This window comes from Perognathus longimembris, chromosome 6, assembly GCF_023159225.1.
Source record: "Perognathus longimembris pacificus isolate PPM17 chromosome 6, ASM2315922v1, whole genome shotgun sequence".
Classification (NCBI taxonomy): domain Eukaryota; kingdom Metazoa; phylum Chordata; class Mammalia; order Rodentia; family Heteromyidae; genus Perognathus; species Perognathus longimembris.
Genome location: NC_063166.1, coordinates 66,321,645 through 66,344,092, shown reverse-complemented (window position 1 = coordinate 66,344,092; position 22,448 = coordinate 66,321,645). Strand labels below are relative to the sequence as shown.

The 22,448-nt window shown below is 40.6% G+C and overlaps 1 protein-coding gene across 1 annotated transcript in view; it reads right to left on the bottom strand.

The window, feature by feature from the left end:
• Nucleotides 1-1,596: 1,596 nt before the first annotated feature.
• The window catches only part of Csnk2a1 (casein kinase 2 alpha 1), a 53,594-nt gene continuing 32,742 nt past the window's right edge, over nt 1,597-22,448 (bottom strand). Inside the window, exons 4-13 of the mRNA XM_048348950.1 lie at nt 19,266-19,367; nt 18,701-18,751; nt 17,010-17,069; nt 14,020-14,103; nt 12,149-12,259; nt 10,251-10,352; nt 8,395-8,495; nt 7,145-7,293; nt 6,215-6,301; nt 1,597-4,412 (exon numbers count right to left, since the gene is read on the bottom strand). Coding sequence (XP_048204907.1) covers nt 4,297-4,412; nt 6,215-6,301; nt 7,145-7,293; nt 8,395-8,495; nt 10,251-10,352; nt 12,149-12,259; nt 14,020-14,103; nt 17,010-17,069; nt 18,701-18,751; nt 19,266-19,367 — 963 coding nt within the window. The 3' untranslated portion in view covers nt 1,597-4,296. The remainder of the gene's footprint in view (nt 4,413-6,214; nt 6,302-7,144; nt 7,294-8,394; nt 8,496-10,250; nt 10,353-12,148; nt 12,260-14,019; nt 14,104-17,009; nt 17,070-18,700; nt 18,752-19,265; nt 19,368-22,448) is intronic.

Here is a 22,448-nt window from a genome sequence, read left to right as displayed (position 1 = left end):
TTCAAGCCCCAGGATATATATAGAATTTTATAGGGAGAGAATGGGAGAGGATGGAAAGAGGACAATGCTGGCCTTTGTGCAGATCAAAAGCTTGATTTTCATCTGGTAAAAACATGTCATGCTAATACATACTTTTCTTCTAGCAAGGACACCACTGCCATATCTCCTAGTAAGCTATCAGAAATTTCCCCAAGTCCAGAGAATCCCTATAGATATGCCTTCCCTTTAACATAATCTGCCCAACTACACAACTCAAAGTAGAAGTCAACAACCGATCTAACTCTGCCATCTTATACATGTTTGCATACATTTTTCATCTAATCTCAAAAGCCAATGCATAAAAAAATTTTTTTACCTCAATTTCGGATGAAGAAAGTATTTGATCCCCTTGGGTGGTAAGGAAGAGGATATATGCATGGAAGTGGACAATCGGGAGCTCCATTTGTATTCTTAGGCTGGCACTCTTAACACCTGAGCTATACTTCGACTTAAGATGTTTTGATTGGAAATATTTTCATGGACTTCTCTGGCTTTAAACTAAATCCTCAATCTCAGCCTCTGGAGTAGTCAGGATTACAGGCATGAGCCACTTGTGAAGATAAATCCCTTGCAAAATTTCACAAAGACTTAGTAACGAATCCAAAAGTCATACAGCCAGAGTGCTCTGATTACAAACTGTTCCTCTGTAGTGGTTAAGTCTACCACATCAAAGGTTATAAAGTCCACAACACTTACTTGTAAATGGGAGATTCTAAAATCAGACAAGTAGCCCAGAAACTGTTTACATATGATGGGACACCAAATGCGTGATGATACCTTCTGTATGTCTAGCTTACTTGAAGAAGAGTCCAAATATCCTATTAGGCCGGGGGTCAGTGGCTCATGCCTGTAATCCTAGCTACTCAGGAGACTGAGATACAAGGACTGCGGTTTCAAGTCAGCAGGGCAGCAAAGTCATGACTCTTAACTTCACTTAATTACCCAAAAAGCCTAGAGTTGTGGCTCAAGTGGTAGAATGCTAGTCTTGAGCAAAAGCAGCTCAGGGACAGCACCTAGGCCCATTACATGCACGTGGTAGTAAACAGATTTCAGCATTTAACTCTACTGTATTTCTGGCCAGAATCATCACAAAGCCTTTAGCACCTATAATTGCACTAAAGGCATGTCATTAAATTAGTTTCCTTGCTGGGCACAGCAGTGCATGATAGCAATCCTGGTTTCTTGGACTGCATGGGTAAGAGGATTCTGGTCCAAAGGCCAGCGCAGGTAAAAAAAAGCATTAAGAGCCTATTTGAAAATTAAAACAAAAAGGGATGGAGACATGGTTCAAGTGGCAGAGTGCCACTTCCAAGTGCAAGGCCCTGGGTTCAATCCCCTGTTAACTCACCTGGCCTGTATGTTGTTAATATCACAGCGCCAAAGCCACGGGTAGGGTTCTAATGCTAGTGCACCTCCATGTCAAAATTCCCAGCCTGCAGAGCTCCTCAGGAAACTCAATTCATCCCCCTGACATTTCCAGAAACTCGTATTAAGTCATGTGAAAACAAAGCCATTTACCACACACGGTGTCGGTTGGAGAAGCATAATTGCTCAGGCTGCAGGGACATTTCATTTATTTAAATGCTTTTATTTAAAAAAAAATTATAGACCTTCATGGCACAACTTCTTCCCAGCACAGTTATGTTTTAGTTATACCAATTACAATACAATTACAACCAATAAATCAAGGAGGGACTTTTAGTTTAAACTTAAAAAAAAAAGGGGGGTGGGGTGGGATGGGGCACTTCAAACAAAGTTAAAAAATACTTTAAAAACCTTTCAGAGTAACTGCCAATACCGCTGTTTTCCATTGGCATCTATTTCCTGCCATGTAAGCAATGCAGACACAGGTAGTGCTGAGAAAGTGTCCAATACAAGGTATACAGATGAGGTAATTTACAACAACACACAAGTTGTTACTCTGTAAACCCTTGCCCCCTCCCCCCACCCAGTGGGTCTCCATGCTCCTGCAGCGACTCCTTAAGTAGCATTTTGAAACTTCTTTTGTTTTGAAAGGCTCTTGGGTGGCACTTCAGAGTCCTCTGCATGCTCCTCCAGCCCTTGCCAGTCTGAGGGGTGTGAGGAGGCCTGGCTATCTACAGCTTTCCACCCCTGCTCCACACCTACATTTCTGAGCTATTAAGAGTGGGTATTAATTTACAACCTTTCTCTCCTCCTCAAATAATTCATCAGTCCAAAGAGTCCGGTTAAAATCACATCCCGGTGCAAATGCAATCACAAACTGCATCGCTGGCACATTGGTGCTTTTAGCTTCTACACAAATCCCACATGCTAACTAAACCCGCGTGGCATTCTAGGACAGGAGGGCCAACTCCAGTAAGTAGTCACTGTTAAATGGCCACTCGCAGTATGCTTTCCCGTCAGCTCTCCCTGTGAGAAGCCTTATAAAAGGAGACCTGAGCTTCCGCCAGAGTCTGCCATTAGATTCCGTCAGCTAAGGTGGGCGACAAAGTTAGATGAGTTCAATCAATTCAACTCCCCAAACAATCCTTTACTTACGATGCCAGGTGAGAAAGGCTGGTCAATCTATAAAGGTAGGAGAATGGGGAACTAAGATTTCAGGCCTTAAAATATGTTGAAAGAATTTTTCTCATAGTCCCCACAAGCAGCTACTGTAATGAAGTAACAGGAGAAAATACAGAGCTGATGGTTTTACTATTGTGCTTAAAAAACTAGGCTTCCTCAGTGAAGCACCTGATAAACTTAGGTGGTTGGATTCCAGTGGAAAGTCCACTTTATACACACACACAAACACAAAAACTGGCGACTTTTCCATTCCCCAATCCCTGCACTGCTGAGACACAAAATGAGTTTATGGCAAAGGATCCTTAATCCCCAGAGACGCTTTGGCTTGTGGTGCTTTTTTTAAGGCCTCTCTGCCCTGCCCGGTACCATGGTCAAATGAGGGGTGTATTAGAAATTGGGGCCTTGGGAAGCCTCCACGGTACAGGGCTGAAGGCCCCTCAGATTTGAATGTGAGACACCCACCCAGCAAGACCTTTACACAGGGAACTTAAATCTAACCTTGATAAATAAAACCAAACGTTTATTTACACCAAAGAATTCCAACACTGGATCTTTCACATATGAAGGACAAAGTATTATATATATACACACAGCAAGGGGTGGCAGGGCTGTAACAAGAGAGTTGATAGTTTCCCACAATTACAGGTCTACCATTTCCATTTCACCAGAGACAGTGCCTCTGCTCCCGCCTCTCAGGTACATTTGCCAGGTGAAGGAGCAGGCATGCTCACTGGATGGCATGTGAGGGAAGGAGAGGGTAGGAGCAAGAGAAGGAAGAAAGCTTAAAACCAAACCCAGTGTGGCCACATCTCCCATCAGTTCTTAAGAACTGCTAGAATGAAACCTATATAGACAATGTTTCTTTTGCCAAAAGCAATGTTATGCCCAGGAACTATCTGACTTTGAAATGGCCAAGTCAAAAGAGTTTTCCTTTCCCTCTCCTACCAGTATGGAACACATTATGATGGGAGATGAACAGGGAAAGACCAAAATGGGAGCCTGGAGGGAAGGTAGCACAATTTGGAACTAAACTAAAACTAAAATTGTGAGCTGGATTTAGGATTAGGTCAATAAAACATGATTCATACAGAATGTAAGTTTTTTAAGATCTGTCTGCACTTTGGGTACATTTTCAACATCTTGACATTCTACTAGAGTCATCAGGCCAATGACACTGAAGCACTCCTGAAGTCAAGTGAGGTGACTAGCAGTACACTGCTCTTACAGACCAACTGGGTCTTCTCTGCCTGCTTCCCACCTCCCTTGAGAAGCTACATTTTTATCATCTCTGGAGAAGAGCACAAGATACACGCCCCCAAAGCGTAGGATGGTGGGGGAGCAATGGTAGGAATGGGAAGAAATTTCCACCCAAATGCAGCAGCTGGGATTGAGGCTGGTTTATCTTTGTTCTTTAGTGAGAACTGAATTTGGAAGGGGAGAAAAAGAAAAAATTGTCCGTGAAATATTCCACCTGCAGGTAATTTTTCAGGGAATCCCCTGAGTTATGAAAAGTTCAAGTTAAAAAAAAAGAAAAAGAAAAATCAGCCTATTATATATTTTTTTTTATGACTGAACTACTATAAATCCACAAGCAACGGTTCAGACACGGTGCTTCTGAAGTGTTTCACCCTCCCCGCCAGGCGCAGGCGGCATCAAGGAGAGAGTGGACGGCCCCACCTCTGCTCAGGCAACTGGAGACAGACGGGGCCATTACTGCTGAGCACCCGCAGCAGCTGGAACGGGCATACCAAGGGGGTTGGCAGCAGCAATCACTGGTGAGCCTGCCAGAGGTCCAAGGGGTGAAGGGGTTGGCACTGAAGAAATCCCTGAAAGAAAACAGCCGACAGTGAGCCAGAGTCACCACAATGACCACCTTAGTTTTTCCCCAGGACGTATATCAAAGTAATACTATGAAAATGCTTTATTGAAAGCTTCCTTTTGGCAAGGCTCTTAAACATACTTCAAATGTAATTCTCACAAAAATCAAGTTAAAATGGCGAGTCTAATGAATTTCACAGATGGGCAGAGAAATCTAAGCTTAGTGAGTTTAGCAGTTTGTCTAGGACACAGAGCTAGTAACTGGCAACTATGCTTGGATGTCATTGTGAGCCTGTCTAGGGAAGTACAGTCCCTATAGAAGCTTTGGCTAGCACTCTGGGTTTTCCTATGCTGCCAAGTACTCAATCTTCTTTTTCCTATGTAAAACCCATTATCAGGAATACATACATGTGAAAGCTGACTGAAGAAACACACACACACACACACACACACACTCCAATGAAACAAATAAATTGTTCTGAATCCAAACAAAGAGGAACAGAGTGGCAAATAAGCTATGTGCAACAGCTTGGATCTCAGAAGGTTGAAGTCAGAAGATTCAACCTTTTAGTTTTACTTAAATTTTATTAAACAGGGGCTGGGGATATGGCCTAGTGGCAAGAGTGCTTGTCTCGTATACATGAGGCCCTGGGTTCAATTCCCCAGCACCACATATATAGAAAATGGCCAGAAGTGGCGCTGTGGCTCAGGTGGCAGAGTGCTAGCCTTGAGCGGGAAGAAGCCAGGGACAGTGCTCAGGCCCTGAGTCCAAGCCCCAGAACTGGCCAAAAAAAAAAAAAAAAAAAAAAAAATTATTAAACAGGTACATGCAGCTAGCCACTGCTAGTCACTACCACATTAAATAGCACAGGACTTTAGATACAGTGCATGTGACTGTATGCCATTTTGTTTTGATGGCCAGCAGCAGTAAAAAACTGCTAAGGAGCTCTTCTCATCTCTATGGTAAAATTGTGTTTTGGCTTTTCTCTTTTTCCAGTGGTCCTGAGGTTTGAATTTAGAGCCTTGTGCTTGCTAGGCTGGCACTCTACCACTTTAGCCACATCTCTAGCTCCACTTTTTGTTGATTCCCCGTGGCCTGAATTCTGTGCCTGGGAGCTGTTCCTGAACTCCTTTTTGCACAAGGGTAGTGTTCTACCATTTAAGCCATAGCACCACTTCTGGCTATATAATAGTCCTCCTTTTTTGTTGGGGGGAGGTGTCCTGAAGATTGAACTCAAGGCCTTGAGCTTGCTAGGCTGGCACCTTCAGTGCATTTTTGCAGTGCTTTTTAAGATTTTATTTATTTTTATTTTTTGTGACAGTACTGGGGCTTGAACTCAGAGCATCTGGGCACTGGTTCCTGAGCTTTATATGTTCAAGGCTAGTGTCCTAGCACTTGAGCTATCAGCGCCCGGCTCTTGGGGACTTCTTTTTTGCTCAGGTATGCTTCCCAGCTTCAGTTCTGTAATCTTGTTTCTAAGGGTCATGTAAGTTCTGTTTCTCTAAACTGAGCAAAAGGACCTCTCTATTATTCATGGAATGTTGGAACTTCAAGTTCCTTTTCAAGAAACTTTTAAGTTTCTTAAGCGATTGTTGATACTCTATTCAAGATAGTGTCAATAAAGTATTCGTATTCCGAGTGTTAAAAGTACCTTGAAATATAGAATATCCACACAGGTCACTATGTCAGTAAGGGACATACTATATACAAAAGAGAAGGTACTCAAGAAATCAGCCACAATGAGAGTATAAAACTAGGGAGAGCAACTGACATCCACATGTTCTTAAGGCAGTCTACCAATCTACCGACCTGACATCATATTGGCGCTGCTGACAGGTGTACTGCCGCCCGGCATGCTAGATGAACCCATTCGAGCCTGGTCCTTTACAACAGTGTCTAGAAAAGAGACAAATTGGTTGGGGTGAGGGACTAAGGGGGATGGCCCTTAAAGCTACTTTCAATCTTTTCACTTGGTTTATACTCCATATTCCTGGGACCTGTGGTGGCAACTGCCTTCACCTTGAATTACATAGAGCTTAAAATACACATACCTTTCCTATCTAATTGTGGTAAGACCAACTCTGAGACCAAGTGGTAGGAGGACGAGGTTAAAAATGAGGCTGGCAAGGTTGGGGTTTAGTGGGGACAATCATTTATCAGAATGAACTGGTTTAGTGGTTCTCAGCTCATCTGGTCAGCACAGTGCCCAACATGCCAAAGTTATAGGTCTGAGAGAGTTAGTGTTATGACCACAGACCTCAGTCTCCATTGCAATCAGCCTGTCTGCTTCAAGAACTAGAGACTTGGCAAGAGATAATATTTGCTCTAAAACCATTCTGCCATTCCCCTTGAAACAACCAATTCAGTTGCAGTGAACACCTGAGGCTTCAATGAGTCCAAGTGGCATTGCCCCCAAAGTGAACAGTTAGTTGCACTCACAAAGTTTCAGCAAGGTGCTTATACAACATTTGCATGTACAGCTGCACTGGCACTCTCCAATAAATGTTTATCACAGGATACACACAGGACATCTATAGCCAAGAACCCTCTTAACAATTCTGCATGACAAAAGGTCCTTATCTGAAAAAACCAGGTATTTGAGTAACACTGAGGGGAGCTAACAGGAGCTGGATGCATACTACTTTAGGCCTAAAGTCCATTTCCCAGCATATCTTCTTCCTGGCCTCATACAGTCAGTCTCCAGAGCAGTGGAGGGAGAGCCTGCACAACCAGACTCACAGAAATAGGGATGTTCCATGGCTTCTCTTGCAGTGAGCCGTGATTGGTGGTCATATCGCAGCAGCTTGTCTAGAAAATCCAAGGCTTCAGGGCTAACAAGGTGCTGGTTTTCGCTGTGGACAAAGCGTTCCCATCGCTTACGAGAGTGTCTGCAAGGGCAAACGGGAAAACGAGAAACGGGTCACACTGGCAAGGAAGCTCCAAATTTCATTCCTACATCTTTCTCAGTGGCTGGCAGCTTAGCCAACAACAACGGGGTAAAATGGAAGAGTAATCTTCTATCATTCTACCTTGTATGGAGAACACACACACACACACACACACACACACACACACACACACACACACACACACACACACTTTGAGCTGGCAACTAAATTGCAGTGTCACAGAAAAGAGAACTCCGGGTCTTTTCCTTTTGAGAACTGTACTACAGGTTACTTATAGGTGTAGGAAGGAGGATCCAGTGTGTTAGCTAAACAGGCCTCCACCACCCACCACAGTTCTATTCTTCTGAAGCACTTGGCTGGTAAAAGCCAACCAGAATAATCTAATTCTGTTAACTCCTGCTAAGTAGCTAGTATATTAGTAATTTCCAGTTACCACCACCAGAGTCAGAGCATCAGTCCATTTCCTTCTCTTAGACAGGGTTTTGTCTCCTAAGGAAGCAGGCTAAATCGAGAGATTCTGATTTTGACACAACTGTAACCCTTCTAAGTAGAGCCCACAGGAACTGGCTGACCATAACCTATTATAAATTTTACTATAAACCTCACACTTTCCTCTAAGCAAATTTTGGAAAACAGCCATTCAATCATTTTTATTTGATGGGGTGGGTGAGAGGTGGGAGTGAGATTGGGGTTTAAACTCAGGATCTTGTGCTTACTAATAAGGCACTTAAGCCATACCTCCAACTACCCACCACATACAACTTGTTCTCTGCCTTATATAGCAAGCTGATCTCTTGCTTCCCAAGTGGGTGAGATTAGAGTCATGAGCCACTGTTCCCAGCCCAATCCATTTCTTTCATCACAGATCTGTTTAGTGGAGTGTCTTGGAGTAACAGACATCTTAGCATTATTGACAAAGAGAACATGACTAGACTCCTTTTCCCCCACTTCCAGTTGTATTGGGTTTCAATTCAGGTCTTGCCATGTGAGCCAGGCCCCAGTCTGAGATGACAATCCAAAGTACCAGTTCAAACCCAAAGTGCTAAAGTCACAGATGCACGTTTTTGTTTTATAGCTTACCTGCCCAAAATATCATTGAAACGTGGATCTAATTCAATGTTGTACTTGTCAATATAGTCATATAAATCTTCTGTCCCCAGAACCTTGGCTATCCTCACCAACTAATATTGGAGAGAGGCAGTTTCAGCATAATCATAAGATCAAATCAACAATTTTAAAAAGCTGAACAAAGAGATAAATCATCAATATGCCTACCGGTATGAATGTTAACATCTAATGATTTTTTTTTTTTTTGGGTGCTGGTCTTGGGGCTTGAACTCAGGGCATGGGCATTGATCCTGAGCTTTTGTGCTCAAGGCTAGAGTTCTAACACTTGAGCAACAGCTCTACTTCCAGCTTTTTGGTGATTAATTGGAGAGAAGAGTCTCATGGACTTTTCTGCTTAGGCTGGCTTTGAACCGCCATCCTGAGATATCAGCCTCCTGAGTAGCGAGGATTACAGAAGTAAGTCACCAGTGCCTGGCATAACACCTAATGGTTTAAAACTTCAAGTTTCAGCATTCACTAAATCAATTGTTACAATGTCAGAAAAATAAGCTGCTTTATAATCTACCTCTTTTCGCTCGAAATGTCCTCTACTAGCCTTAAAGAAAGTCAGAATCTCAACAACATCTTTGGTAGCTTGTTATATGTCTATACTTAGTGACTGTCATTTATTGTTTTATTTAATTCCCTTACAATAGTCTATAAATGGTATTTCTATATTCCTCAGTCTAGTACTAATTTCCAATGGTATTCCTGTAGTCTTTAAAAATGGTTGCTGTAGCCAGCCACTGGTGGCACTTAAGCCTAATTATTCTGGAGGCTGAGATCTAGAGGATCAAAATTCAAAGCCATCTTAGGCAGAAAAGTAATGGACTCCATCTAGAAAGTAACCAGTAAAAACTTCAGTGGGGAGTGGGAATGGGGCTTAGTGGTAGAGTGCTAGCCTTGAACAAAAAGAAGTTCAGGCACAGTGCCCAGGCCCTAAATTCAAGCCCCAGGAATGGCCAAAAAAAAAAAAAAAATCAAAATAACAACAACAAGCCTAGCATAAACGGTGTGGCTCTAGAGATAGAGCATCAGCCTACAAGTAGACCCAGATCTAAAGCACCCTGAGAAGCTAGAATTATAGGCATGAACCAATACTTGGACTATTTTTTAATATGGATGACAGATACATGCTTGTTCAAAACATTTTATAAAGTATTTTATGTTCCACAACAAGCAATCAAAACAAACTACAAAAACTTGGGGAAAAAAGCCTGATTTTCCAACATTAAACCAGGTAATTCACAAAATACCCATCTGAGGATCAATGTCAAGTTGGATGAGCAAACAGTGAATTTTTGAGAATTATCCACTACTGTTAAGACACTGAAAAGGCCTCAGGAAAGGGAGAAAGCACCTAAATTTCACTTTTTTTTTCTTGGTTGGTTGTGGGGCTTGAACTCAGGAGCTGGGGCTGTCCCTGAGCTCTTTTACTCAAGGCTAGAGCTCTACCACTTTGAGCCACAGGCCCACTTTCAGTTTTTGGGTGGTTAACTAGAGATAAGAGTTTCACCGGGACTTTTGTTTTGTGCCTGGGCTGGCTTCAAACTGCAGTTTTCAGATCTTAACCTCTTGGGGAGCTAAGATTTATAGGCACAAGCCACCAGTGCCTGGTTCACATTTATCTTTAAGACATAGGGCCTCTGTATGAAACTTAGGCTGACTGAACTTACAATTCTGTTTCTGCTAGTTCAGAATGTGCACCACACGTTCTTTAGGTATTTGCATTTTAGTAAGTCCCACTGCAGTTTCTAATGTACGAACACATCTGACCATCATTATGATGTCAGATTAGTAAGTTTCTTAATGGGAAGAACATGTATCACCTGGTCATAATTGTCATGTCCATGGAAAAATGGCTCCTTCCGGAAGATCATACTTGCCAGCATACAACCCAAGCTCCACATATCCAAACTATAATCATACATCTGCATTAAAATAAAGGAGAATGTTATCATACATGAATCCTTAGGCTTCCCACTTCAAAATAAAAAAAGTTTCTGTTTTTCAAAAGAAAAATCACTGGAGTCAAAGCTAAACATAGTAACATTTTCATGTATTTCTTTTCAACATTTTCTATGTATTCTTTCATCCAGTTTAAACAAACTGTACACAAGATTTTTATTGCTTATTTCACTTACATAAGAAAATCCCCAAACTGTTATAAAACCTTTAATATGAACCATTGTTCTACTACATAACTTTCAGAATCTTTAATTTCCCCTGTATTATGACAGTGTTTTATTTTTTATTATCATAAAGTAAGGAATATTTTTATGCATAAGCTGGTTTTTTTAGGGCTGGTATGTGTATTTGAATTTAGTGCCGCTCATAGCTCACTTGCTTGGGGCTGGTGCTCTAACACTTGAGCCACTCCTCAAATGAACAGTTTGTATGAACTCAGGACTACATTGCTTAGATCCCAGAACCGAAATTCTTAGGTCAGATCTGCAACATTTTTGGTGTTGGCTGGTCTGGGTCTTCAATTGAGGGCTTGTATACTGTCCCAAGCTTCTTTTTGTTCAAGGTAATGCTCTACCACTGAGACACAGCTATACTTCTGGGGTTTTTTGGTAGTTAAGTGCAGATAAGAGTCTCATGTACTTTCCCTGCCTAGGCCAGCTTTGAACTGTGATTCTTGAATTTTATCCTCCTGAGTAGCTAGGATTACAGGCATGAGCCACTGGTGCACAACTTGAAACTTTGTTAAAGATATCAGATTAAAGAACATAGGAAGATGGGGTATAAAATGTAGGTGTAGGAATTTTTACATTCTTGGGAAATCTATTATAAGTTAGGCTTCTTTTCCTTTTTTTGAGAAAAAAATTGGGGGGGGGGGAATACAATTTAGGATAGCATTCTTGAGTTTTACTCATTTTGTTTTCGTTTCTTTCTTTGAGCCAGAGTCTCACCGCATAACCAGGCTAGCTTCAAACTTGTGATCTTCCCACTACACGCTCTCAAGTGCTGAGATTACAGATGTGTACCAATATGCCCAGTTTTTTGTTTTTTTTTTTGGTAGTGCTGACTGAATGTGGGGCCTTCAATGTGATAGATACCCAGAACTTCTGGCTACATCTCCAGCTTGAGTTTGTTTGTTTGTTTATTTATTTATTTATCGCTAGTCCTGGGGCTTTGACTCGGCCTGAGCACTGTCCCTGGCTTTTTTGCTCAAGGTTAGCATTCTACCTCAGCCACAGCACCACTTCTGGCCTTTTCTGTTTATGTGGTACTGAGGAATGGAACCCAGGGCTTCCGTGCATGCTAGGCAAGCACTCTCCCACTAGGCCACATTCCCAGTCCCAAGTTTATGTTTTTGTTTGTGCCAATATGAGAGCTTGAATTCAGGTCCTCATGCACTCTTTCATTTGCTTGCTCCATGCCTCCAAGCCCAGATTTTTACTAGTTAATTGAAGATGGAGTCTCACAGACTTTCTGCCCAAGCTGCCTGCCAACACAATCCTCCAGATCTCAGCCTCTTGAGTAACTAGGATTACAGGCATGAGCCAACGGTACACAGCTAGTACTCTTTAATGTTGTGTAAACCTAGCATTACAATTCTCAATTCTGGAGTTACTGAGTAGCTTCTGGTAGATGAAGACACTTATCTGCTATATACTGCATAAAAGGAAAAGCTATGGATATAACTAGTGACTTACTCAATAAAACAAAGTGAGAGTTTTGCAAATGATGTGCAGAATAGGACTGAAATCCTTCTTCTTACCTGATAGTCTACAAGTAGCTCAGGACCTTTGAAGTATCGAGAAGCAACTCTGACATTATATTCTTGGCCAGGATGGTAAAATTCAGCCAAACCCCAGTCTATTAGCCGTAGCTGAAAGGAAAACAGAGCACATGAGAGAAACCCTCTGAACAGTTCCCACTCTGCATTAGAGTACTATGCAAAATATGCTACCCAAGTCACTCTTACCAAAGCCCCTTTGTTACCTGTAACCTTCAGTATAAAAATCAATTTCTTAGCTTGATATAGATGTACAATCTAGTTTATGAAAGACATTCTCATTTTATGTCTTTTTTGGTGCTTGTATTCATCAGGGCCCGGGCGCTGTCCCTGAGCTTTTTCGATCAAGGCTAACACTCTACCACTTGAGCTACTGCACCATTGCCAGCTTTATGGTAGTTAATTGAGAGAAGAGTCTCATGGACCTTTTGCCTGGCCTGGCTTCTGTGATCCTCAGATCTCAGACTCCTGAGTAGCTAGGATTACAGGTATGAGCCACCAGCACCTGTCTTTGTCAGTTAAGCTTCCCATTTGACTTTAATGTTCCCACTATGCAATGTATACTCCTACTGGTGAAATTGTTCTTGGATATCTGGATGTCTTCCTTAATGAAATCTTTTCTAATTATCCACATATCCACATAACTGCTGTCTTCTGTTTCTAACACGGTTTCTTCAATAGAACCGTATAAGGTGAATCTTTGCCTCTTACATTTTTCTTCTTTCAAAATATGAACTGTATGGGGCTTGAGGGTAAGGACTACTTAATTCACTTCCATAATTTTCAGGATTTTAACACTGTAATATAGAAGAAAAACATAATAAATATTTGGCTGGTCAATAGTTATAAAAATTGTGTGCTGAAAGTTGCAAAATGATGATCATGTACCAAGGATATTTATGAACTGAAGTGTGAGCAGGCCCTAAGGAATAACATGCTAGAGTATTCTGTCATTAAGTCTTTGCTTACACCTCAAAACAAAATCTCCAATTATTCTCAGCAAAAACAAAACCCACAAAACTTCATAGACTTCCCCAATTAAAGGTAACCCCAATCACCCTGCCAAACAAAACATTAAAATCCATTCGGTATTCTTGTATTCCTTGCCTTTAGTCTACCAACAAATCCGCTCACCCTACTATAATTCTGATTGCGATCTGGTCTCCACTGCCCATGTTAACTATCCTACCACATCTCATCTGATTTACCGAAAGACCCCGTCTCCCAACCTGTTTCCTGGCACACAGGGAAATCATCACATCTATTTGACAGGTAAGATAATGAAAGCAAATGAGAATGAATTTCACAATCAATATTCTAGTAAGACCAGAAGCCAGATTTTCTGACCTAAATAAATGTTTTGTCAACTATATTAATGTTTCTTTTAAGAGTATTCTTGGCCATATCAGGCTGGGAATGTGGCTTAATGGTAAAGTACTTGCCTAGCATGCATGAAGCCCTGGGTTTGATTCCCCAGTACCACATAAATAGAAAAAAACAAACAAACAAACAACAACAACAACAAAACCCCCACAACAACCCAGAAGCAGTGCTGTCTCTCCAGTGGTAGAGCTCTGCCTTTGAGCATAGAGAGGCTCAGGGTAAGTGCCCAGGCCCTAAGTTCAAGTCTCAGAACTGGCAAAAAGAAAGAAAAAGAAAAAGAAAAAAGTGTTCTTAGCAATATGAATGAATGGTGTAAACATGTTAATTTAATTCACCTAGTCTTCATCAAACATTTATCAAGTATCTAATAGGTACCAGGGTCTATGACACACACAAGGGATGGTACTGAAGATAAGCTGCTTATAAATAACCTCATCATGTGGAAAAATAAAATTTGTCTATCACTTTACCTTTCTGTGCTCATGATCAATCATGACATTATGGGGCTTCACATCTCTGTGCATAATTCCCATGCTATGGCAATAATCCAGGGCCTGTGGGAGGAATAAGCAAGAAAGAAAAGAGTAAGCCTTAAAGCACTGAAATGGTTGGTAGTGGTACACACCTGGAATCCCAGCAATAGCAGTCGGAGGCAGGAGTTTGAAGCCAACCCCAGCTACACAGTCAGACCTTGTCTCAAAATGAAAGCAAAACACAAAAGGACATAAGAGTGATTACACACCTTTACCTTTTCTTCCACGTAATTTTCCTTCATTTTCAAAACATGGCTAGAAATCAGGACTAGGAAGTCATTCCCACAGGCATTATTCAGACACTGTTTAGAATCTTGTGAGCAAGTAAAGTCAGATTACTGAATTTCAAGTTGTTCTTTTTTTTTTTTTTTTTTTGAGTCAGTCATGGGCTTAAACTCTGGGCCTGGGTGCTGTCCCTGAGCTCTTCAGCTAAAAGCTAGCGCTCTACCACTTGAGACTAAAAGCTAGCACTCTACCACTTGAGACATGGCCACTTCCAGTTTTCTGGTGATTAGAGATAAGAGTCTCACAGACTTTCCTGCCTGAGCTAGCTTTGAACTGTGATCCTCAATCTCAGCTTCCTGAGTAGCTAGGATTACAGGCATAAGCCAGCAGCACCCGACTCAAGCTTTGTTGTTTAGAGTTGTTTCCACATAGTTCTGTTCAAAATAACCCTATAAGTATACACAAGCTATACCACTCGCAAATTCTTATCTCATTTAAAGCTTAGATTATTTCCACAAACACAAAGCCTCACAAACGAAAACTGGTCTAAACATAAACCTCATTTTGAAGTACTGTAGTTTTTTTTTTTTTTTTTGGGGGGGGGGCTAATGTTGAGGACTGAGTTAAGCCTTATCAATACACTACTACTTGAGCCATGTTCCCAGGCCTTTCCACCTTAGGTTTTCAGATAAGGTCTTCAGCTTTTTGCTTAGGCCAGACTCACGTCACTATCCTCCTACCTATGCCTCTCAAGTAGTTGAGATTACAGATGTATGCTACCGCATCCAGTTTAAGTAGAGTCTCTAACCCCTCTGGTACATCACTTTGACAATAAATGAAAAAAAAAAAAAAACAAAAAGAAAGAGTCTCTCTTTCTCAGCAATACTAGAGATTGATCTCAAGGCCTTGTGCTTGTTAGGTAGGGGCTCTACAAGTTAAGCCATGCCTCTAAACCTTAAGAGAGTAATTTCTTTAGCATTAAGAGCCTACAACAGATTGGCAAAATATAGTATGACCCATGGACCAAATCTGGCCATCATGATGTAAACCTGGTTTTGTGAGTAATGCTTTATCAGCACATAAGCTATTGTTCGTGTACTGTGCGTAAGTGCTTTCATATTACATCTAACCTGATGTAATATGAAACTCCCAAAGCCTAAAATATTTACTATTTTCTCTTTAAAGGAACTTACCAACCCCTGAAATAGGTCAGATAATCCAATCTGAAAAGTTTCCAACCTCAAACCAAGGTAAACTGAGTGCAATAACCTTTGGGTTGCTAATCCCTGCCTTTCAGTCATTAGCCAAGTTCCTGTCCTTCTAGAAGGGCAACCTAGATTCCTACAGTTCACAGGGCGAGGCAAGCCTATCTGTAACTCTGTGAAGTCCTCCTTGCTATAAAACCCCTTGAGCCAATGGGAAGATGATCAAACCTCTATGCAGGTATAGCCTCTCCTACAAAAAGCTGGTCTATTAATGACTAGAGGGAAGATATGTGGTTATCCCACTTGAGAAATCAAAGTCTACTCTCATTCACCAATCTTAAGATGAAATTTACTAAGTCGTAGAACAATGATTCCTTGAAGGCCAAGTTAGAGTTTAATATTTTACTTGTTGAATCTGAAGTAAAATAAACTATCAGAAGTACTCAGCATTCAAGATTTTTTTCTTTTAACAAGTTTTTACAATTTCCATTCTCAGTTCACCTAGTACCTTTTTTTTTGGCCAGTCCTGGGCCTTGGACTCAGGGCCTGAGCACTGTCCCTGGCTTCTTCCTGCTCAAGGCTAGCACTCTGCCACTTGAGCCACAGCGCCGCTTCTGGCCGTTTTCTGTATATGTGGTGCTGGGGAATCGAACCTAGGGCCTTGTGTATCCGAGGCAGGCACTCTTGCCACTAGGCTATATCCCCAGCCCCACCTAGTACCTTTTTAAAAGCACTGCATTCCTACTAGACAATGTCAAATGTCCAATGGTTCTAATATGATTAACTTGTTAAAAACTTCTATGTAGCTGCAACAGCCCAGATGCCCTATAAACGGGTGAGAAGATTAAGAAAATGTGGCACACATATGCAATGGAATTTTCTCATCTATTAGAAGCATATTATATTATTTCAGGGAAATGGATGGACCTAGAAAGATTTGTTAAGTCAGGCTCAGAGAGACAAATGGTATATGTTTTTTCTCATATGTAGATGCTAGATCTAAAATACAAATTTGCATAACACATACAGGGATCTAAGCACATACACGCAAGCTGACTAAAGGACAGTATACTTAGAGGAAGAATCCAAAGATATAACTCCTTTGAACAACTAATGTGCTATTTACCAAAATGAATACCAGAAGATGGAAACATGTTTTGAGGGAGAGAACGTTAGAGGGAGAGCACATGAGTGAAGGGAGGATGAAAAAATGCAGTCATTACATTACGTATAATATAAAAAACTGAACTATGTAATTTGAGGGTAAGGATGAGAGAGGGGAAGATGGGAGTGAACAATGGAAGGTATGATATTGATCAAGAAGCATTATACTCATAACTTAAGAAGGTATAACCTTGATAAACTACTTAATAATAAAATAAAAACAAAAAAACTCTATCTATGAAGAGGGCTCTACTTTGGCTTTCCTACCGTAAGTTAAATTGTTTAATAAATCTAAGACCAATTTAAAGATATTTAATATCCGAGGTAACTTACCTTTAGAATTTCATACATGTAAAATCGAATATCATAGTCTGTTAGTGTCTGGTACAATTGCTGTTGAAGACAAATTCAATAGTTGGTCATGAAATTATATGGACAGATAATTTCTCATCTTCATTCATAAGAATGCAAACTAAGATTTGACTCATTTGCCACAGTTCCAAGTTCTTTCTAGTCACTGCTATTTCTGCAATATAACATTTATTTTAAAGAAACAGTTTGTGTTTAACTCTACATGTAAAAATGAGTAACTCAACTCATAATACTGAGGCTAAATTCATGCTGGTAACTTACCTACCATATATGCATATCTATGTGTATATGTGTGTAATATGCTTGTTTTCATTTACCTTTTTTTTTTATTTTGCCAGTCCTGGGCCTTGGAGTCAGGGCCTGAGCATTATCCCTGGCTTCTTTTTGCTCAAGGATAGCACTCTGCCACTTGAGCCACAGCGCCACTTCTGGCCATTTTCCATATATGTGGTGCTGGGGAATCGAACCCTGGGCTTTCTGTATACAAGGCAAGCACTCTTGCCACTAGGCCATATCCCCAGCCCTCATTTACCTTCTGACTGTCTCATAAAAAGCATTGTGGCAAAGATAGCTTCCTCAGTAAATAACTAACCCATCTTGGGCCTACAGTTAGAACTGCAGATCATTAGCAGGTAAGTAGATGGTATAATGCCAAACCTGTTAAGCCAAATAAAGAACTATTCCTGTCCCAAGCTGAGAGCAAATTCCACGAAGAGCTGTTACATAACCTTTTCAGTTTCCAAAAAGTTGCAGAGTTTACGGTTTCTCTTTTATTCCTTCTCAACGGAAGAATTCACCCACTCCACCCATTTGCCCTATAATATTCTTGACACTAGACTTGTACAAATACCTATAAAATGTACTCCAAGAGAGTGCTACATTCCATTCTTCTGCTATGGTACAAGTCTGTTTGTTTTTTTGCCAGTCCTGGGGCTTGAACTCAGGGCCTGAGCACTGTGCCTGGCTTCTTTTTCTCAAGGCTAGCACTCTACCACTTGAGCCACAGCGCCACTTCTGGCTTTTTCTATATATGTGGTGCTGAGGAACCCAGGGTTTCATGTATACAAGGCAAACACTTTGCCATATTCCCAACCCCTATGGTGCAAGTCTGAATTGTGTGAAAAGCTGTAATTCAGCCCTATCTGTAGAGGTTGTAGTTATAGTTTGACATCAACTTTCCCCATCCCTGAAGATTGACAGCCCAAGCGGCTCTCAGTGATGAAGTTGCTGCCTAATGTATGTAGTGTGTAGAACTGTGAGGCCTTGGTTCAAGCTCAGCACTGCAGGATCAGTACTGAATAATCCTAAGGAATATCCAGTCCCCTGCTATCATATACACAATATTTTCCTTCTTGAACATTGTTGCCTGGAAACATACACTAAGGAGTAAACATGTACTGCTGCGTTCAAGTTGGACATGAGCGAAAGTTGTTAAGCCCATGGCAAAGTAATGAGCACAAAACAAACAAAAAGGGCAAAGTACCAGATGTAAAAAGTGGGTACTACTTGTATACAAGTGTTTCTATGTTAACACCTAGCACTGTGAAGCTCTTTTAGAACAAGTGAAAAAGCAAGTTGTTCTGTTATCCTCAAAAGACTTTCTATGTAGTCTAAAGACTTAACAGTTTGAAATGGTTGGCTATACATTATACCTTGAAGTCTGTGTTGTTTACGTGTTCAAAAACCAAGGCAGGGGTTCGTGACTAGGGGAAAGAAAAAGAAGACACATTAGTAATATTCCTGATAGCTCTGTAGACACAATGCTTGTGGATGCTGCATGGTCAGTCTGGTAGTCCTTGCCTCAGGAGCCAGAAACCCTCTACTGCTAACAGCCCACCCCGCTTCTCATCACCACACTTAAGAGGTCATTTTGGGGATGGATTTCAAACAGAAGACATGGAGCTGAAGTCTCACCAGGCTCTAGGCAGCCCGACAATGCGCCCATCGCCCATCAGCATCGGACCTGAGTTTGCAAAATGGATTAACACATTTCAGTTTCCAGTGCTATCAGTCTCTTAGCCTAGAAGAATAAGAAATAGTCTGTGGGTGGAGGTCTCTTTGAAAGGAAGACCTAAGCTAGTTAAAACGTATATCTGATTAAGTATTTTTAAAGCAGTCCTTGGTGAAGGGGATGGTAAAAGAAATAGGCCAGTTGTGCTCTGTGTTCAACACTACCTCAGCCCTGGGGGGGGCCTTGCTAATGCCTACTATACTTACCACGGGGTCTTTTACAATGTCTGCCAGGGTAATGATGTTGGGACCACCTCTCAAATTCTCCAAAATTTTTATTTCACGCTTAATTTTCTTCTTTTTTACTGGCTGAAACAGAAACAAGAACAAAAACATTACTTTGGATATGTTCAACAGGTAGTGCAATACATAAATGGCTTATTACGAACTCTAGAAAGGAAAGAAATGTGACAGACTTATCTCAGAATCCCTTTCTGCTAGACTGTGCCAGTACTCTGCAAGTACTTGGTACTTAAGTTTAATTAAAAGGAAAAAAAGATTTCCACTCCAAAGACCAGATTTTCAAAGAATTAACACTTAATTTCACTCACCCATTATGCTTAAACCTTCCAAACTAGCATCTTGAAGAGGACTACCAAAGCACATCTTTTAAGAAAGTATTTTATCAACCAGAGTGCAACATGGGTCTTTTTCATTCCTTCTTGTAACTATACAACCTCACAGAAAGTGAAGGATGGTAGGGGTCAACAGAAAGAAGAGTTGTTTGTGCAAGGTAACCAATGGGTAAACTGAAGCCTTCAAGCCAATTGCCTATAGCAAAGCCCTACCAACCTGCAAGCTATACCCATGGGAAAATCTATATAACTTCTCTAAATTAAGATCACAGTAAGAATTCAAATAAGTGATCCCAAAAGATCTGAGTATGTCTGGGAAATAACACATAATATCTGTGTGATCTTATTAATACTCTTGTAAATAAATTTCTTCACTCGAAAATAGTACTGTGAAGACTCCTTAGAATATATTCTCTGTAATCCTTTACTCTCACCCATCCTTTCCATCTGTTTTGGTGCAGAAATCCTTTTTATCTTTCTGAGGGCCTTGGTCCAATTATGCTTCCTTCACAAAACTTCCTTCTGCATAGTCTAAAAAAGTGCTGGCCCAAGAGCAATACAACACAAGCCATTTGCACTTTAATAACTTTTTTTTGGCCAGTTTCTGGGGCTTGGACTCAGGGCCTGAGCACTGTCCCTGGCTTCTTTTTGCTCAAGGCTAACACTCTACCTCTTGAGCCACAGCACCACTTCCAGCTTTTCCTGTTTATGTGGTGCTGAGGAATGGAACTCAGGGTTTTGTGCATGCTGAGCAAGCACTCTACTGCTAAGCCACACGCCCAGCCCACACTTTAATAACTTAAATGTTATAGTAGTCACAACAAAAAAGATAGACACAAGTTATTTGAAGAACATATTTAAAGTTTTAACGATTTCAAGATATAAACCAATAGAAAAGATCACTAATGGTCTATTTTATATCTTTTGGGGGGTAGAAGCTTTTGAAGTTTAGTGTACTTTACTGTTATAGCATGGCCTGTGTCTGCTCTACTGGACCTTGCATGACTTTCCAGAGTGCTGGTCACCTTAAGACTGCTTGCTAATGCACTGCATACAAATCTTCAAAGTTGCTTTAAGGATTTCATATCTATTAACAATATTAGTGGCTACTAAACTTTGATGATTAACAATTACCTGATTTTTAAATATACAGATGTGCAAAACTCACCTAGACAAACTAAATTAGAACCTTATGAAACTTAAGGGTCCATTTTTAGATGGTTCCCAGTTCCCAAGGTAGTGATCCAGGTCCAGGAATACAATACGAACTCATTTCACTTCGTCTTATTGTGGCATGAAGCAGCTTTTGGAAAGTCCTCCTTACCATAGCTTTGTAGCTTTCTATGTAGCCTTGGGAGTATTTAAATGTTTTAAGTTTTTAATCACTGCTGAAAAGGGATTTGTTTCCCTCACAAAGCTGTCATTTATATAAGATGTATATTATAATTATAATCATACTATATAATTATTGTTATAAGAAATAAATCCCAATGAAAAAGACAATAAATGCAAAGTGCTTTAATAATAATGATTTACATATAGCTGTCATTCAATTCATTCCATAGCTTCTTTCCCTAGCTTCTATTAGAACTAAGTACACAGTCTGGCTGGGAGGCAAGGCTCTGCTACTCTTTAGTTTGTTGCAGAACTGGGGCTGAATTCAGGGTCCTGTGCTTGGGAGGCTGTTCCACCACTTGAACCATAACTCCAGCCCTGCCTTTTGCTAGTTATTATGGAGAAGTCTAGTGAACTTATCTGTCTAGACTGACCTTGAACCATGTTTCTCCAGACCTCAGACTACTGAGTAGCTAGGATTACAGGTGTGAATCATCAGCAGCTGGCCCTTTTTCCTTTCAGTTTTTTGGACAGGGTCTTATGCTTTTGTCAGGCTGGTCTTGGCCAGTGATCCTCCCACGTCTGCTTACATAGCTGAGATTACAGGTATGCACCACTAAATGGCATTCATTTATTTTCTTGCCTCACTGATTCATGTTCTCTTTGATCTGCTAGCCTATGCACAGAGGACTATTTCCCCATCCAGAGACAAACCCATCAACCCACTTCCTTTTCTCCACTACATCATTATTTCCCAATAGGTGATTTATGGCAAAAGCTATTATTAAATTACTCTAAACCTTCAGATGAAAACCTTAAAGCTGATTCATGACAGACTAGGTAGATGACGTATATCCTAATTTAATAATAATCACTATAACTTGTCTTACTGGATAAATAGGGAGATACATAGTTTATGAAGGGTCTTCATCTACAAATAATCTGTCCTTACAGTTCTAATATACATATAGTCCAATTAGGAAAAGTAAGCTGAAGAAAATATTTCTAAATACCTCTTCACTCAAAACCACTAATGGTTTTCATCTACGTAGAGATAAAAAATCATATACATTTTGTGACTGGATGGAAATTTAGAGATTGTCTTTTCTAGGCCTTTGGCAATTTAATCTTCCTTTCCAAGTTCACATGAAACATTTTTCTCACTATTCTTCCTGTTTTATTTCCTTGCAGTACTGTAGAGATGGTTCCCTCCCTCCAACTTTACTTACTCAAATTCCGGTCCCATTCAGCCTGAAACCAGTCATACAAAGCTTCCCTTCCCTTTTACTCTACTGTGAACCATCATACATTATTTGTGTCAGTATGTGGCTCTAAATATGTGATTTCATTGTCATGTACCTTTCCATGTAAATACCATCTGCATTTACTAAGAACTGCAGTTTCCAAGTTACAGTACCATATATAAGGCAAGATCATCTCTACTTTCATCATGGTTAATTGATCTTACTAGGATCTGGAT